Source organism: Corvus kubaryi, unplaced genomic scaffold (assembly GCF_017639235.1).
Source record: "Corvus kubaryi isolate FWS band 111438036 unplaced genomic scaffold, C.kubaryi_AGA036_p1.0 split1-37296, whole genome shotgun sequence".
In the NCBI taxonomy this organism is placed as follows: domain Eukaryota; kingdom Metazoa; phylum Chordata; class Aves; order Passeriformes; family Corvidae; genus Corvus; species Corvus kubaryi.
Genome location: NW_024582075.1, coordinates 11958466 through 11978605, shown reverse-complemented (window position 1 = coordinate 11978605; position 20140 = coordinate 11958466). Strand labels below are relative to the sequence as shown.

Here is a 20140-nt window from a genome sequence, read left to right as displayed (position 1 = left end):
ATGGAACTTTGTCATATTGAAAACATGAGTCATGCTGCTTAACATTTTTTTTTCATGATACAGAAGCAGGGAAAGGCAAAATTAAAGTTGCATTAATCGTAAAATTTGAGCATTTTCAGGGACAAAAATAGCAGAGAGATGGTGAAGAAAGGTAAGGACTCTCTGTTAGCTCCCCTTTGTATTGCTTGCACGGTACTATTCCTTGCCTTGCTGTTGGATCAGAGTGATTTCTGTAGATTATTTGGTTTAGAAGTAAGTTGTTGTACTGTTGATAAGCACACTGCCTGCAAAAGAACTGTCTTTTTCTTATCTCCCTCTCTGGCCTAGACAAAAGGTTTTCAGCATTCAGATGGAAATGTCTGATTAGCCTACATATACATATATATGCATGTATAAAAACAAGTACTAAATGTGTCATGTTAAATTTGGCCGAATGTTCATAGAAGAAGCCTAGGAACCTACAATCTTTAACTCCAAAGCACACTAACTGCTAGTAACATGTCAAACTGATATATTAAGAGAATAAGGAGTGAATAATGAAAATAAGTTTCTCTACAGTACCTTCTGTGAAGTTCTGGGAATTCCGGTAAAGGTAGCAGTGCTTGGTATATTTTGGCACGATGAATTTAACATACAGTGCTAATTTTCTACTTTCCTTTACATAGTACTGATTTTGGAAGGGAAATCACAAATTTTCCAGGTTCCATGTATCTCAGCTTTGATAATACAATATGGAACTTCAACAACTGAATTTTGCAAAATTATAGAGACATTTATTTCAGAGAGTGCAAATAATATTTTACAATGAAAGTTATTAAACATTGTTTATGTACTCTTGCTTTATCTCTTGAACTCTTTCCTAAAGTGTACTATTTTGTAATTTTAGAAAGTCAGATGTGGTGCTAAGTGGACCTATATTGTGGCCCATCGTGATCTTTGTGATAAAATACTTAGCTGTCTTTTGTTGCATGAGGCAGAATATGCAGATACATGCAAAAGTTTAACCTATTTTAATGCTTTTGGATCTTTTTCTAATTTATAAGGAATTCAGAATGCATTTTCTAAGAATTATTTTTGTATTTGCTTTTTTCAAACACAATCACGTGAGAATAAACATAGAATCTTCAAAATTTTCCTAAAACTCAAATACTTCAGTGGAAGAAATAAATTAAGAAATTAATTTTTATCCTTATTTTGCATTATTGAAAACCAGCTCAATACTAACAGCAGGCTGTAGGCAAGAGACTTTAGTGTGTTGTCGTCTTAGGTTTATAAAGGTTAGAAGGACTGATAGAACAACAAAATTCTCTTGATATTCATATGATGGAAGATGTACCCTTGTGCCATGAGCTTCTCTGAGTTACGCTGATGGCAGTGGTACCCCAGTCTTGGCCCTTGAGGTTGAATCTGTTGTGAACTAACTACAGGTAAAAACACTGTTTATGAGGCTGTTCTGATGGTCTTATTTTAAAGGAAGGAAAAACTGCAAATTAGAATAATAAACATAATTCACACAATGTAACATTTATATTGTCATTAAACACTTCTTGATAAATAAGCTGTATTCTGTGCTACAGTGAAACAAATAAAAGATTACTAAATGGTAGATAAAATGTTAGGCATGGGCTTCTACCATCCTTTTGCAAACTAAAGGTTATGCTGTATGTTGAAACTATCTTAGTCACTAGTGCTTCTTTAGCTTTGGAGTGACTGTTAATTTGAAATATATCTCAAAAGTCACTCTTGACAACTATGACACTATTGACTTTTTTGCTGTGTGAACAGACATTGGACTGTTGAAGAGGGAGTTGCTTTTATCCTTTTTTTGCTCCTGAATGTGGGTTGTAAATCAGAGAGACTTTACTTAGCACCAACAGATACCTCTTTCTGCAATTTTCATCCATCCTACAAGTGACTGAATTGGGAAACAAAAATGATAAAGACATATTTCTGGGAAGTGAATGCACAAGTAAGATGGATAGCTCAAAGACTCTATGTAGTCAAATGCTTCATTTCTTTGGTTAATTAAGACTATACATTTCTTATTGTAAACTATAAGTTTACAATTTTTTAGTGTAAGGGAATTCCAATAAATCATTCTGGATAGTGTGAATGATCACAAAATGGGAGTAATGCTAGTACTTTTTGATTTACTCTTACCTTGGCAGTGTTATCCCCAGACATATGTAATGCTTTTTGCTCTCTCGCACAGTCTATATCAAACACTCACTCCCAGATTTGCTCTGAGTTCCCAAGGCTGTCTGTTGACACATGAATATACAGACCTATAAAAAGAGCATATTTTGCTCTTACTGCAGGCAAATGTACTTGAATCATAATGCTGTAGGAGCAAAGTGACATATTTCTGTCAGAGTAGTATTTCACCTGTAAAAGTTGGATAAAGTTTCTGTCTGGCTTGGTTTTCCTGACTCGAAATAATTTTGAAGTAGCAGAAAATTAAAATTAATGTTAACATTATGACATATGAGACCATTTACAACAGCCTCTTTGTATATTTTCTGTATGGGCTTTTTACAGAAGTATGTGTAATGCGCATGTGCATTCTCCTCTAGTTTTACAGAGCAGAAATTTTACCCTTTTGAAGTCTAAAGAACAGAAAGTGCAATTCACCTTTGCTTACCTAGATGTTTCTATGTTGATGTGCTGTTTTTCTTCTCAAGCACCTTTCTTTTCTGAGGGGAAGAAAACAGAGCTGCTTCTACTGTCCTTTTTCTATTTTCCTTGCAAGGATCATTAGGCTATTCAGCTTAAGCTTTGGATAAGAAAAAAATTCTGTCTCACTATGTTGACCTGGTGTCTTTAAAACTTACTTTTTTTGGTACTGTAATAAGCAATGCTGCTGTCCCTTTTTAAGGACTGTGATAAAGAGCATGTGAAGCTTGCTTAGCAGTCTTTTTCTGTCTGATTTTCTTCTTAATTTGGCTTTCCTGTCTTTAACAGTCTTCCATGACTCTGGAGGAAAACATTTGAAAAGGCAATAGTTAACCTCATGGACTCAGAGGAAGGCTTCCCTGACTGCTGCAGCTCCTGGACTAGCCCCCTAATATCTGTCCATACCAGCAACAATATGCATTAGGAGATTGTGGTTGGTTGTGCTTATTTCTCCAAAGAGTCATCCTGCTGCGGTCTTTACAACTTGTAATCCTTGGGAAGGAGTCGGTTTCCTCTGTGGGTTTTTCCATCTTATGTATTCAGCTCTATTAGAAATTAGATTCTCTGCATGGTTTTATTTTCCAGATAAAATTCCCTGGGACAAATGGGAAAAATGTCTTATTGTTTGTTTGGATGTTTATTTTAGACTGCCATGAGCCTGCTCTCCTAATTCCTTTTATCTGTATGCAGGGGAGTGTAGAAGTCTCCTGCTTGTCTTACCTGTGAATGCTGAAAGCTGCTGATGAGCAATGGCTGACTTACGGGATGTGCATTACTCAGGAGGCAGTTGTTTGCTAGAGGACTAACTAGAGTCTTCTGGCAATGGGTTAACCCAGGGTCAGCAACTCTGGAGGGAAGGAACCCTTTAAACTCATAAATGCAGAGAGAAAGTTTATGCTATAGTTCAGGCTGTCTTTCAAAATTACCTTTTCTTTAATGCATTGGGACCTAAGTGTGCAGGTATATATGTACCTTAGCTTTGGAGCTGTGTGAGGGCTCCTGATGGTATCTTTAGAACTGCTGACAGTTAAAAATGATGAGTACTAGGATATTTTGTTCCAGCATGAAGGTATATTTTGCAGAAGCCCAGCTTATATGCAGATGGTGGGAGCATTTCTCCTATTCTAATAACTTGATAAGTAAGCAAGTGTTACAAGGAGTTTCTTGCTGATGCCTAGCTATAATCTAAAAGAAATGGGAGGTAGTTTTTTTAGTATAACTGATTCCATAGCACAGTTTTTAATATGCTACCTCTTCCTGTATTCCAAATTGGTGAGTATTAAAAAATAACTTAAAAATGGAGGAGTATTATATAATCAATAGTATTATAATGCAGAAAATAGAGTCCAGAATATTGTAGGATACTGAAAACAGTAGATTGTGTAATTGTGGGTAAAGATCAGTACCTTGAAAAATAAATGCAATACCACCATAAGCTATTTCATATAGATTTGATCTCTCTTAATTTCTGAATATCCTTGTTTTCATACTGCCAAGTGAGACTGTGGCAATCGTAGTTGGAGGATAGAAATGAAGCATTTCTACATAAAACAGAATGCTGCACACTTACTGCTCTTGATGGTGCATTTTCTGTATGTGTTACAAGTAAGAAGAATGACTTTTTTCATGAAGTTATTTGTAGCAAATCAAAGGCTTTGAGGTTATTCTCAGAATGTAAAAACACATTATTAGAATTCTGACCAGCCGTATTAGAAGATCCTGGTAGTCTTCTAGGAAATGCCAATGGATTCCTGATAATTTAGGGTGCTGAATCCTCTTAAATCAAGGACTTAATGTCTCTTCCTTGGAGTTGGAAGTTCTTCTCTGACAACCTAGTCTAGAGCATCTACGACTGCTGCTGCCGTGTTTCTTGTCAACAAAATCTTTAAAAATACTTTCAAGTAGATTACATCGTCAGAAGGTCAGCTTGTTTTGGAAGCAGATAAGAAAATGCTTATTGTTGACAAAGATTTACTGAAGGAATAGAATAAAATCTACCAGATATACTTACAAGCAGCATAACCTCTTTTTGCAGAAGGCTCAAGGCCATTAAGCAGTTTAAGGTGTGCATAACGCTGAAAAGCAGTGCACTAGTTTCTAGGCTTTGTATGGCTTTAAGTCACTTTTTTCCCATCTGATGGGCTATCATTTAAACTTGGCAACGCTGCTAGAAAGTACAACATGTGAGTATAAATAAGAGCAAGACATTTTTTTCTGGAAGAAGTCATAAATTCTGGACTTTTTTCAGTCTGCTAGTTTTTATTACTCTTTCAACTACACTGCAAAACCGGCCTTTTTTCTTTTTTCTTTTCCTGTCTTTTCAAAAGCTGAAAAGACTGTGTGGGAGCTGAATAGTTATTTCAAAGACCATTTTCAGTTCATCTGGTAGACAGACATAAGATTAGTGTAGTCCTAAAATTAAAAATAGCAGTCATGTGTGTCACTCATAGTTACGTAACCTTCATTATTGGCAAGTTTGGTATGTTGTTACTGTAAATTTTCAGGATACATTTTCCAGTTATACAGTCTTCTTTAGCACTTTCTAAACCTTGAATGTAAACTAATCAGGACTGTAAAGACTCCTACAGTGCAATCAGAAAATATTTGACACATTTGACATGATTTGAAAATGTTTTGTATCTTTTCAGTTTAAAGAAACCAATCCATTGTGATTAAAGTAAACCTATGAAAAAAGTGCATCTAGATAAAGGCCAAGTGATAATTGAAATTTCAACATTGCAGGTTTTTAGAAGTGGCTCACTGTGTTAGCATTACCATTGCAGATTTGAGTTTAGACTTAAAGAAACATTATTAAAGTTTAACTCAGTGGTTACTTATTTTCTTTTGTTCTGGATTGCTGATATGTATTCCTAGTAATGAATCTTCTTTGCCTGACATTATCTATGTATGTGTTATTTGTGTAAATTTACAGAGACAATTCTGAACAGTTTTTGTATTACTTTGAAAACCCATTCAAATTTAGTTAGGTTTTATTTCTATTTTTTCCATAAATTTATTAATGGATAAGAGCTTATTTGCAGAATTTTGGCTTTTCAACATCCTGCAAGGTGTTGAAAAACCTACTCCCCATGTCAATAAAAAATAGTGTGTAAGTTGTCAAAATAGCTCACAGTATTTGATAAACACTTGTGCAAAGTTTGTATCTGGTATCTCTCTATTATTTAAAATTATATCCCAGGAACTTCCATTTTTTTAAAGTTGAATTAAGTAATAGAATGAATACACAACAGAAATGTGAGAGAGACAGTAAAATGCAGTAGTCATCTTTGTCTCTGTGAAGAGACAAAGTGTGAAGCTATGAATTTTTGAGCTGGACGTGACCAATTAATACTCACACTTAGATTGCTTTGTCTTTTCTTGTGACCTGTGTGTTTTCATTGTATTCAAATCTCATCATTCATTCTTGAATTATAGTTCAGAGGTTTATCTTCTCTGAGTCTATAGAACAAACTTCTTTCCATAGAAAAGTTTTTGTTTTTCTACTGTCATAACCATACTTTGTTTTGAGTTCTACATTGCTGTATGTATTTCAATTTAGAACGTGACTGTGTTTGTGATGTTGTGTATGGTTTGCTTATCAGCACTTGGGTACCCACAGGTAGCATATTCTTCCTTTTGTACAGGGATTTCATCTTTAAATAAACTTCAGTTTCTAGTTCTTCCTCATTTCTTGCAAAATGATTAGAAGTTTGAGGGGTTTTAATACTGTTTGGTAGACATAATTTTGAGATTGTCTTTATGAGATGCTGACAGAAATAACACAAATACAACCATGAGCAAGGAAATAAATGCAGCGTATGAGATTTATAAATCAGCATTTTTTGAGGAAAAAAAAGTTCTTTTTAAAACTGAAATTTTAAAATCTATGGTTACATGGTTGTGTTTGTGTTATTTCTGTCAAGTCAAGTTCTAAATTGAAATACATACAGCAATGTAGAACTCAAAACAAAGTCTATGGTTACCACAGTAGAAAAACATAGTAAGAAGAAGAGAACTATAAAGTACTCTGCTTCTCAACTGATAAATTGTCATTAGGAGACTTGTGAAAGGTAAACTGAAAGCAACCACCTTGTTGGATGTTACTGCTTGCCAAAGCAGACAGTTAAAGCAGACTGTTTCCAAATTTTTGTAGGTTTGTGCTTCTCCTACAGTTCCTTTATATACTCATTGTTGAATTTCCCTCCTGAGAAAGAAAGTTGTGCTCAAGTACGTGTGCCACTTAATATTATAATAGGAAGTAGGAAGGTATTTAACCTCATCTGCAATATAAACTTGTAATTTATTTCACTTCATTTAGTAACTACTGGATTTATTAGAAGAAAAAAATATTTGATATCTTGTACAAAAAGTTTAAAGTATATTTTTTTTTTCTTTTTTAAATCAAGCTTGTAGTAATTGTAAAATATGAAATCCATGGAAAGTCCTAAAAGAAAAAAAAACAGTATAAACACAGTTAAATGGATGTTAACATAAGCCATTTCTTGCCTAGTCTTGAAACATCATCAGCTCTCAGTGTTTCTACTGTCAAAAGATGGAGAAAACAAGTACTCATATTCACAGGTTTCATTTCAATTTCCATGCCTGAAGTCTGCAATCACCTTAGGAACAATTTAGACAGAAACTAATTTCTCACTGTTGAAATATCTTAAAAGATTCTGTCTCTCAGCCTCAGTTTGTGTGTTGGATGGTTTCAGATGAAATAAATATGGTGCCCTTTGCTCAGCACTTGCTAAATCAAAGACAAGTTTTTCAATGTTCAGAGAAATCCCCTTTTCAGTTAGGACCAAAACCTGACACATTCCTTCTTTCCATTTTTTGATGTGTTAATTGAAAGTGAATGATGCAAAAACTAATGCAGTAAATCCAGTGAGCATATGCTTAAGAGAATTACAGCCAATATTAGCTTAATCTGGTAAAATAGTGTTGGAAGCTCTTGTTCACAATATCTGAAATTTGACACTGCTGTTCTGACTATAGTTCCAGTAGGTTAGTAGTCTTCATTACCACATGCACAACTTTTGCTCCTTTGAGCTGCAGGACTGGAGAGGCAATTCTTCCATCAGTAAATGAGGGAGGCATCTCATGTCACTAGAATCTGTGCAGCTGGATCACAGGTCTCTTCCTAATCTGCTTTGTGAAAGAGTTGTATGTGAATCATTTAACAGTCTGGTGGGGCAGACATAGTTTGTCGAAGGCAATCCCACTTTTGGGTGAAAAACCGAGACATTTATCTTCAGACTTATTTTTAATTGGAGAGGGAGGGAAAATTTCAGAAAAATAAATCAGTTCTTACCTATTAAGTTGGCATATCTGTTTGAGACACTGAGAAAGATAATGCTGTAAATTAAAGACTGGAAAGCAAGTATTTCCCCCCACCTCTGCTTTTTGCCATTGTGTTCTTTCAGGATGAGTAATTTCAGTGTTGAATTATACTTCAGCAGTCTTCAGTTACCTTGAATTGCTTGGAGTCCCTTCTTTCTTTGCAAGTTCTTACTTGAACCTTCTGTGATGCTTCTTCCAAGTGATCCGGTTCACTTGTTCTTGAGGAATGTGGCAATTATAGAGCCTTTTCAAAGAGCTGTTCTCTTCAAGAAGACCACTCTTGTAATGAAAACTGCAGTGTGCTTTTGTGGTTAATTTTAGAGAGCTGAAATAAATGTGTATTTCTTATTATAATGCTTATACAGGTGCTTTTTTTTCTTTTTACAAGTTCTAGCTAGAGTAGTTTAAAGGTTTTGTTTTATTATGTTATTCTTCAGATAAAAAAAACGTGAGCAGAAATCAGTATAGTATCTGTTTTCAAATCAGTTAAACACTTAGAAATTTGCTCAGTGCAAACATATTGGTCTTGAGCAGCCTAATATTTGCATTCAAAACTTCAAAAGTTAGTGAACAGAAGATTAGCAGGCTTCAGCTGTTAGAAATAATAAGAAACCAACAAACTAATTAGCATAGGGCGTGACAGGATAGGATGACAGTAATTGGTTCAAAAAGGGGGGCTATATCTATGTTAGCTTCCCAAGATCAAGAAAATTAAACTCAGGACGCAGATAGCAGTCCCCCCAGTGGTATGCGTCTTACCCAGTTCGGTGTAGTGTGACATGTACGATTTTCTACATATAAGAAGACATAACCACAAAGAGCATAACCCTTGAGAAAGAAGAGCTCACCAGGAGGAACTGAGTCCCTTAAATGAGACCATGGATGAAATATGAGACCTGCTTTCTAGCTGATGTAATAATGTCCTCTTGCACCAAGAATGGTCCTGCAATAAAGGAATTTTTTTAAGGATAGAAAGAAGCAGGTGTTGGTAGTGGGAAGTTTTATTTCACGCTGTCAGCATAAAATATATGCCTAACCTCTGGCAATTTTGGTACCCCTTTGCTAGGCTTAATCTATTTGGGTCAGTGTCTTTCTTGGAGGAGCCTAAAACAAGACACAACCACACATGCTGTCTCAGAAGCACGGATTAGAATCAGTTCTGTAAATTGACTGACTTGCTTATACAGCTAGCATGTTCTTAGGCTTCACCACAAAGGCATGTCACTGCTAATCTTGGTCATATTGGTTCAAAGGACATAATTTCTTTCTGCAAAGCTGCTCTAGAGCCAATTGGTCTTCCAGGATGTTCTCTTTCAAGTAATTTTTCTAACTGGGCTTTGCCTTAAGTGTGCTTCATGAAGTTCCCATCAGCCATTTTTTTCTTCCTATGAAGTGTCTGTGAACAGTGGTCCAGCCCTCCACTGAGCCCTCAGTTGCTTCCCTCAGTTTTACATCATTTGTGAACTTGCTGTGAAGGCGCTCTAGCACATCTTTGAGGTTGTTAATAAAGACAGTAAACAGTACTGGCTCTATAATGCATCCCTGAGGAATGCTTATAATTGCTAGCTGCCAGTTGTAGTCCATATGACAGATAATCACCCCTCCAACCTAACAGTCCAGCCAATTTTACAGACACTTTATTTAATTTTCAATTCAGATCTCAAATCTTTGGCAATAAGGAGATGAGAGGCCATCAAGGCAGTGCCTTACTAAATTCAAGCTATACACGCTTGCCCACTTCCCCTTTATTCTTACAGCCAGTCATCTCTTACAGGTGTCGTGAGATTGGTAAAGCAAAATTTTTCCTTGGTAAGTGTATGCTAGTTGTTTTCAATCATGTTGTCTGTTAGGTGACAGGACATTATTTCCAGGATAATTTGCTCTGTAACTTTGCTAGGGAAAGAAGGAAGGCCTGTATTGGGTTTATGTAGTTTTTTGTTTGGTTGGTTTAATTTAAATAATATCATTAAGAGAGTGGACCAAATCAATTGGCCTAGGGATACTCACTTTCTGGAAAGGAAGCCATATAAAAAATGAAGCAACTAGTCAAAAAATCTCCAACCCCTAAAGACTAGAGAAAGTCGTACAGAAACGTTGGTTGGAAACTGTTAAGAAAGATACTGTAGCTGAAACCTACCTGGAATACGTGCTACAGTTTAAAACAATTAAATTCAAATAAAACTAAACCATTCCCTGCCCCCAAAGAGTCTTAAGGAGCTCTCTTAAGAGACTGTGGAAGTTTTTATGGCTGTTAAAGGGAAAAGGTCAGCATTTAAAACTTAAGCTTGCATTGCTGAGAAACAGGTAGGACCAATAAATAGAGACAGGACAAATGCAGGTGGGAAGTTCAGAAGCTTAAAAAGGCTCTTGAAGAGTGGTTTGCAAAGATGCTTAAACTATTGCAGTAAAGTTTTGCTTATATAGAGTGAAAAAGAAGACAATAAGGAAATCCATAGGTTTGCTTAATGATAACAGAGTAAAATGATACACTGGGTTTACAGGTCATAAAAGAACAATCTTTTGCTTGGTCAGTCTTTGGTATTAGATGGTCTTTAAGATGCATTTCAACCCAAACATTGCTATGATTGTATGTCTACATGCTAATGATGATTAGAAGATGCCAACAACTTGTGTATGCTTTGCAGCAGATAGATCAAAGGAGTTAGACCTGTTTGAAGTAACTGTACAGCAATTATGAGGTCAAGTAGATTAGTTACTTGTAAGTATATTGAAGTTAATATTCTTCACATGCCAACTGAAGTATGAAGTTACTATAACCTCACTGTTTACAGCCACTGTGCCATCAGACCCGCAGGTTGCCACTGTAACTCCCATCTACAGAATGGGCTCCAGAGGGAGCTGCAGACCAGTGAGCCTGACTGCTTCTGAACTTAGAAGATGGCAGTCAGTCTTTACAAAAAAGAGGGTGGAAGGGAGAAAGCAAAAAAAACCCACCAATGACCAAACAACCAACAAAAAGCACAGTAGAGGAAGATATCACTAAGCACAGATCAATACAGTTTTGTTGGGGAAGCATTAATGTGGCTCCTGTAAAGGTAAATACTGCTTCATTAACCTGCAGAATTGCAGAAGGGTAACAGTAACTATGTGGTAACAGTAATCTGATCTGTATTTTCCAATTGCCTTTGAAAAGGCTCCGCATGAAAGGTTATAAAGAAATTCTGTTGCTGTGGGATTGGAGGAAAGGTCCTTTTCGCAACTGGGAACCAGTTAAAGCAGAAGAAGCAAAGAGTAGTGCTTATGTGACACTTCCAGGGTGAAAAATTTGAATGAGACTGCAGAAACTGTTAGGCTTCTACATTTCCTTGAGTAGTATCTGCTTTTGCCTCTGTTGGAGACATAGTACTGGTGGTGGTTGGACCTGGCACCTGGCTAACCCAGTTGGGCATTTCTAACATTCATTCAAGCCAGTCATTGACTTGTATGGGTCGAATCTTGTATTGCACATTGTAATTTTTGGTTTGGACTTGACTAAAATTTTTCTGTTGTAGATATATCATAACTTCAGTTGGAGGTTATTTCATAGACAAATGAGTTTATTTGGAGGCACTTCAGTTATTCTGACTATAAACTTACCCCTTTACTTACTTCATATAGTTAGTTTACTTCTGCATGTCTTTCATCAGCCTAGAGAAAAAATACATGTAGAAGTTTACTCTTAAAAATCTTGTATAGTCACCATTGTATGCTTGTCAATTAGTGTGTAAAGAGGCAGTATATATGTTCATAAACGTGTTCATTCAGATAATGTTTATGAAGTTGAAAATTAACTTGTTCAGAAGATCAAGCATGTTGATTTCAGTCTGTAATTACATAAACAATGTTTTTTCAAGGAAATATTTTGCCATTCAGTGCAAAAAACTAACATGCTGTGAAGAGTTAAGACAGTGTGAAGACAAAAGCCACTGTAGTCTTGTAATATAAATTGATGATGACTGAGTTTTGGAGGATGAAAGAACAGCAAAGTCAACATGTGAGTGATCCCAAAAACAGCTGGATTTCTTATGTGTCATGCAAAGCAAGTTACTTTAACTTTTCATATTTATAATTTTCTCTGTAATTCATGTTTTACAGCTGAGTCAGAGGTGCATTTAACTGATAATGTGCTTTAACATACTGTGTATACCAAAAGACAGGCTTTTAAAGTCCCTTTGTTAAGTTAGCAAATATTTTGGCCAGATTTTGTTTGTGCCTTATTTCAGAGGGCAAAGTAGGATAAAGCGTAAATTTCCTGTGAAACAGGTGCTGCTGTTCAGAGTACAATAGAAATAAGTGAGAAAATTAGCTGTCCATCTTTCACAACAGAGCTAGGTTAATGTTTGTTTGTGCATGTATGTGTTTATGTTTAAAGCAAAAGCTTCATATTAAATGACTGTGTGCTGTTTTGTGTGCTGTATGATCCTTGGCTGAAACAGGTGGGGATTTTATTGCTGAAATAGTGTACAACTATAGAGTTAGAGAATGTGTCAGAAAACACAAGTATAAATAAACAATTTAAATTAATGTCTTTCTTTCTAGCATTTCCCAATTTGACTTCGAAACTTTAGTATTGGTATCCTGGCAACTTTATTTGTATGTAATTTTATTAAATTGAAAAAAGAGTAATTCAATTTGTTGTGCAGACCTTAGCTGGTTGATATTACAGAATAAGCTATGGTAGTGATATAATACTCCATCAGGGCTGAAAAACAGTAGGAATGATTCTGTTAATAAATTTCTCAAATAGTTACTAGATCATAAGACATATCTTCACAAGTTTGGCTGGCAGTTTCCCCTGACACAGAGTATTTATCCACCTCTTAAAAGGCTTCTACCTCCTACTGGTCTTCTTTTCATCTCAAACATTTTCTTGCCTAAAAAAGATTGGCTGAAACTTCTTAGTGTGTGTTACAATCAGCAGTGTCTGAATTTTGGAAATTCAGATGTTTTACACATTTTAAAAAGCTGTTGTATGAAGGTCTCCTTGTGTTTGAAGTAATGCTAAGTGTTGACAAATTAGAACTAATTCCTGGGTGTTGACAACTTTATTCCCGGTAATATGTTGGTATGGGTTTGGGTTTTTTTTTTATGATTTTAGTGGCATCTGTGTGATTGTTCCTATTTTTTTATTTCCTCTTTGTAGACTGAATCTTGAAGAAGAATTGGATAAGATGAAAACACACCAATCTGTGAGTAAGTTCACTATACAGGAACTGTGCTTATAGCAAAAAAAGGGAAAGTACAGTATTTTATACGTTTTTGTGTCGTTGTAGTGGCTTAAGCCTGGCTAGATGCCAGGCATGTACCAAAGCCTCTCTATCACTTTCCTCCACAGCTGGACAGGGGAGAGAAAATATAATGAAGGGTTCATGAGTTGAAATAAGGACAGAAAGAGATTACTCACCAAGTACTGTCATGTGCAAAACAGACTCAGCTTCAGGGTGTTAATTGAATTGCTAAAAAATCAAAGGATAATGAGAAGTAAAAACAAATATTAAAAACACCTTCCTCCCACCTCTCCCTCTTTCCTAGCTCTACCTCCTTCCCCCCAGCAGTGTGTGGAGACAGGGAATGGGGGTTATGGTCCGTTCATCACATGTTGTTTCTCCCACTGCTCAGGAAGGGGAGTCCTTCCCCTTCTCCAGTGTGGGGTCCCTCCCATGGGAGACAGTTCTCCATGAACATCTCCAATGTGAGCCCTCCCATGGGCATCAGTCCTCCCCAGACTGCTCCAATGTGGGTCACTCTTCCATGAGGTGCAGTCCTTCAAGGACAGGCTGCTCCAGTGTAGGTCCCCCATGGGGTCACAAGTCCTTCCAGGAAACCTGCTCCAGCATGGGCTCCTCTCTCCACAGGTCTGCAGGTCCCTGCCAGGAGCCTGCTGCAGCACAGACCTCCCATGGGGTCACAGCCTCCTCTCAGGCATCCACCTGCTCCAGTGTGGGGCTCCTCTGTGGGCTGCAGGTGGATCTTTACATTCATGGATCCTCCATCCATGGGCTGCAGGGGCACAGCTGCTTCACCATGGTCTGCACCATGGGCTGCAGGGGAATCCCAGCTCCAGCACCTGGAGCACCTCCTGTCCCTTCTTCTGCTCTGACCTTGGTGTCTGCAGAGTTGTTCCTCTCACATATTCTCACCCTGCTCTTCTCTGGCCACAATTACATCTGCACAATCATTTTTTTCCTTCCTAAATATGTTACTGTGTTAACTGTCAACTCTGATTGGCCTTGGTCAGCAGTGGGTCCATCTTGTAGCTGCCAGGGATTGACTCTGCTGGACATGGAGGAAGCTTCTGGCAGCTTCTCACAGAAGCCACTTCTGTAGGCCCTCCCACCACCAAAACCTGGCCACTCAAACCCAGTACAGTAGTCTGTCAGAATACTAATTATTTATATAAGGTTATTTTCTCTCCAAAGATTGATTGCTTTTTCTTCAATGTGCATTTTGTAACCATAAGGCCATACATATGATTTGAAAGTATGTTTGCCCATTAGTTCTCCACATATCTATTAATTCAATGACAATTTATATGAATATATACACACTAATACATTTGCAACTAATGTATGAAATACAGTGTATAGAAATGTTATGCTTATTCAGACTTCGGTTTTAATACTAGTCTAACAAAGCATGTGAATTTGAAAGTAAATCAAAATGGTGAAATTGTAAGAATTGATCATGAATATCTTCTTCTATATCTTTATAATCTTTACCATAGATAATGGTTTTATGAAGATGAGTCTTTGTCAGTCAGATAGGTAATATATTGCCACTGCCTCTCAATCACTCCTCTGATTCTTTGTATTATTAGCTGTCCCTGAATGGTCTGGGAGAAACATTCAAGAATGCATAATTACAGTCCAGCTGGGTATTGCATCTGTGGTGAATTCTTTATGCACAGTATTGTGCAAAGGTAGTATGTAGGAGACTTGGAGAAATACTCTACACATTCTTAGCAATAAAGCCTTACCATTATTTACTGCAGTTTTCTGCTGGTGGCTGTTTTCTCTTCTTTGTGATAATGTTGATCACTTGAACGAAAAAATAAAGTTTTTTTTCCTTTATTTTAAAATTCTATCTTTAAAATTAAGTGGAAATATCAGATCTCCAGAATTGCCAGTTCTTGACATGTTTAGTGCTTTAGCAATTAGTATTTTCTTCCTTCTTTTTTCATTCTCTTTTCAGGTTAACATATCCTCTTTTAAAAGTGTGTGGGTAGATGCACTTTTCTGGTTTGGTAATTAGTATAACGATTAGCTTTTCTTTTTTTGGGACTGAAAAAAATGTTTAAGCTCCTAGTGAAGCATTCTAGGCAAATTTTATTTACCTTTTCCAGTCTTTGTTATGGGTGTCATATAAATGAAATGTATGGTAAGATTAAAGTCCAAAGATATGTATTAAGCACTGAAGACTGAGATGATTCTTGCCGTTTCCATATTTTGCCAGTTGAAATGTAAAAAAACAGTTGCTCACAAGGTCTCTAAAAAGTAATTTCCTTATTCCATTTGCAAATCGAAGGGCACTGCAGTGTTGTGATGCATGTATTGTTTGAGATTTTCTAGAAGGTTGCACCATAATGACTGAAGCTGGATGTCCATCTTTGAGCATAAATGAGTGTATTTATGAGTCCTTGCTCATGCGCTAAGAAAGTGCATACACCCTCTGCCTTAAAAAGCGTGTTAAATGCCTTCTTCCTAGATAAAAATACACCCTCATGTCTATTACCAGTAATTTGCTGAGAGTCCAAATTTGATGTGCTCTAAATACACTTTGTTCATAATTTTAGTATGTTGTCTTTCATAAAAGAAAATCTGATGCCAATTTCCTCATTTTATCAATTAGGTTGGAGTTCACTTTCACCTTAGCAGATACCTGTTTTCATCAGGCATTCTAATATCAAGGGATAAAATCTGTAAAAAAAGACTGAGCTTTCCTATATTAAAATTATCTTTATTGGATATCAGCTGTGTTTGTCAGGAAGAAGTAACAAATAGTTATGTTGTTCTTCCATATAATTTTTCAAATCTTGTTGGTCAAAGATGAAGTGGGTCAAGGGAAAAGGAAACTCTGTTCCTGCCATTCCCAATTTCTTTCCATTCTTATTCTGTTGTCCAGTTATTTTCTTGTAGTCATCAAATCCAAATTCATTGTTCATGCTATTCATGTCATTATTTGTTCATGAAGGTAAAGAATATGTTGGCAGGTAGTCACGGTATTTCCTCCAAAAGCAGGATAGTGGATCCATAAAATCCTATTCAGAAAAATAGCAAATGCCTTCCTAAAAAGCAGTAAACTGTTGGCCTGCTATTTCTTCAATGAGACAGTTTGAAGGCTTCTTTCATTATGAGACTTCTGAATTTACTGTGTCCTCAGTGCATATGTGGGAGTGGCATTCCCTTCTGGTCTTCACCCTGGTGTTTCCCACCAGAAGTTTCTTTCCACCCAGTAGCATGGGTAGCTACCACTGGAGTCAGTAACACAGTGGCTTTGTGAACCATAACACCTTTTGTCTGTCAGGGAAATCCTTCACCTGGTGTGTACTACAGGAAAAAATGTCATTCCTTTGATTGTTTATATAGGTTCTTCGTAGGTGACTATAACGGAGCTCTATTGTGTTTTTTTTAAATGGGTGTTTTTTTCTCTGTGTAAGCAGGCTTTCTGCAAATACTAATAGTGAGCTATAGTTTCATAGTTCAAGTACCATTTTGGCAGCAGGGTTGAATTAACTCATCATCAGATTTGGTGACTATTAATTAGGAATTAAGTTTTATGTTCTAAAGCTGACAGTTATCTATGTTTTCTCAGTGGGATGTAAGTGTCCTTATGTAAGACCATGGTAATTTGATGACTGAAGATAGTGGGGTTTATGACTTGTGGGTATATTCCTTGAGGGAGAAGATGTTGTTTTTTTATGTAGAAGTATGACAGGTAGAGCATGTCTCGCTGAGTAGACTGATATGATGTATCTTTCTGCTGTCCTAGACAGACAGTTAAAGGCAATGCTGTTCACTGCCTCCCTAACCAATTCCTATGAACAATTACATAACAATTAGAAGGGAGGAGGGAACAAGGGGCTTGAATGGGCCATATATTTTCTGCTCAGTAGAAAGGGTTATGTTTCAGTGACCTTTGGCTATACTTCAGTTATGTTGCTTGTGTCTTCTTTGATAATACTGAACATGTATAGTCTTTTCTATCCATTTTGCAGTAGTATTCTTTATTATCTGCATATAATATGTTTATTTATAGAGTTTTAAATTGCATTTTAATACAACCACATAATAAACATAACACCTTGTGTGCTTTGATCAGTTTCTTTGACTATGGGAAATAATTCTTCTTTTCAGTGGAGTACAGTAAATGCTGATATAAAAGCTACAACAGGCATTCAAATGAGTGAATATTTAGAAAAAGATGAAAAGCATGTTCATATTATCTTTGTGTGTTACTTAAAGAATGTTCTAAATGTATGCAGTACCACTGTGCTGGGGGACCGTAGTCTGAAGTAACATGGGAACTAACATATTAATATCAAGGTAAAGGTACATATTCCCCAGATGCATAGTTTTACCTTTTTCAGCTTTTATTATCTTTAGAATAGTGTTCCATTTATTTCATGAATACAGAAGTATTAATTGGCCATGACATGTTCCAAAGACAAAAGAAAGGTCTAATTCACTCTAACAAACTTGTTAGTCACTGTTTATATCAAGAGGATTGTGAATCTACAGAGAGTAACACTGTTTTCTTCTACACTTGCTTTGTTTATAAATCAAAAGTTTTTAAGTGACCTACAGTGTCTGCTTGTAGTTTGAAATATTACTTCTAAAGCAGACCTCCACTGTGTAGCACAGATATTTATCCCTTAAGATTAATTCTTTAAGTTAATTTGGGGGAAAGAAGGACCAAAAAAGAAATACTAATGTTGTGGTGCTTTTAGAGTATTGGTCTGTAATGCGGTATTTCATATTCTAAGGTGAAATCCTTCTGAGGTATGTAATTGCTCATTTCTGTGAGCAGTGGGCGATTTGTGAATGCTAAGGCTCTTGACTAAAATCTAAACAGAATATGGTTTACTTCTGATTGAGCATATGTATTGGTACTTCTAAACATTTTTTTTATGGATAAGTCTAGTTTTTAACTTGGGATTTTTGGTATCTCAAATGTATAGCTGTCTCTGACAGTGATGCTTAGATTTGTATTAGCTATCATTAGTTGTATCAATTTCTAATTGTTATGATTTCACAGTATTTCAGTTGAATGATTTGTGTGATTTATCTAGTGAAGTACATGATCTTTAACTTAACAAAAACCAGGGTTTAAAGTTTTCATCCATCGTAATTCAGTTACTGTTTGCTTTGTTCAACAATCACTCTGATCCTCCTAGCAGGGGACAAGACCTAGAGAACAAAACTGATAGTGACTGTGTAGATAAAAAGGCAATGAATTCTGCTTTTAAGGCATAGAGGGAATAGTCTGTAAAAGAATAAAAATTGGAATGAAAGTAGAGTGTCTTTAACCTGCAGATCTATTGTACCTTTGAAAAGCTTGTACTCTGAAAAAAACATACCGTGATGCTACAGAGATTCATAATTATGTGACAGAACACTTTGAAGTGAGGTCATTTTAGAAACTGACCAAAAGGCTTGTCAAGAAGATAGACCACATTATAAATAATTACAGAAATAAAGAATGCATTTCCTGAAAATGTCTATGGATTGTTTTAATGAAATACTAGGTGTCAGAATGTATTTTATTTATTATATGATAGTGATGCGTTATTTACTTTCTGATATAGCCAGTTTTTAAACTTAGTGAAGATGATGAGGTCAAGAGTAATACTGCAAAGAGGTATATGGGAGAAGTTTCACGTGAAATGTCACAGAAGGTAAGATGCTAACCCTAGCAAACAGATCTAAATTTTAATAAAAGAATTATTTATATATATATATGTATATGTCAGTACTCATGAATTTTAGCCATTGTTTTCCTACCTAATTTAAAAATGTGGCTTTCCTGAATTTTGCTCAGAAATTAATTCTAGGGAAATAGCTGTGAATGTGTCTTGTATGATAAACATAGGTAATGTCATAGAAAATTAAAAGAGTGTTTAGGGGCATAATGTTAAAAGCTAAGAAATTACCTAAATTGTAAATAGCATACACTTAGCATTTTTCCCCTGAACTTCGGGAACCCTAATTTTTTTGGCTGGGTGTTTAACTTTAGATTATATCTGGTGTTAATCTCCATAGAGCTCTTCTACAGAATAGAATTGATGCATAATAGTAATAAATCCACCTTTTGTTGTATTTAAATTTTAGCCCAATGTTGCATATGCAAATATTTTCTACATATGTGGGTCTACCACTCTTTTTACAATATAGTACCATACACATGTAGTGTTCTTTAGCTTAACAAATATAGTAAGTATTTTATCTTTATTGCTTTTCATTCTATAGGTTTTGCCTCATGCAGTAACGAGATATTCTTAACTAGTTGTTATTTGTATTGATATTTGTAATATACACAAGTAGTTTAGTATGTTAACAGGTGTTCACTTAAGAGGGCTCACTTGTATTTTACCATATGTTTTGTTTGCTTGCAAAGAAAAGGCATCCTTCAAACAGTATCATGCCTTTTGTTTGTCATTTTGCAAAACTATTTGTTTAATTACTTATAAATCTTTAAAAGCATGCTTAAATTGAATAAACACAAATCTATAATTTTGAATGTCAGTTCAGGTATGTCTATTTATTTTTTATCTGTGAATTAACTTGTAGGAAGTATGGTAATTTACAGCAGATGATGTGATTGCGTATACTTGTAACACTTGCCATATGGTCAGGCAATGAAGGCTGTCATCTCGTTATTACTGAATGACAAACATCATGTTAAAATAATAACACACAGAATAGGAAGTGCTCACATTCATTTATCTTAAGGTAGAGTGAGTAATTGAAATAATATGAATGCTACCATCTGAAATGTCACACAGTTTATGCTTGCTTATCATCTATATTTCAGAACTATAATTTTGTTTGCCAGGTACTACATAATTTTTATCTCTATGGATATACAGAGTTATGATGGTACCTTAGGGATAGGTGTAGAAGCTATT

The 20140-nt window shown here is 35.8% G+C and overlaps 1 protein-coding gene across 1 annotated transcript in view; it reads left to right on the top strand.

Annotated features, from left to right (window-relative positions):
• The window catches only part of CNTLN (centlein), a 179762-nt gene that overhangs the window by 91191 nt on the left and 68431 nt on the right, over window positions 1–20140 (top strand). Inside the window, 2 exon segments of the mRNA XM_042013181.1 lie at window positions 13160–13205; window positions 18821–18910. Of these exon segments, the coding sequence (XP_041869115.1) occupies window positions 13160–13205; window positions 18821–18910 (136 nt within the window).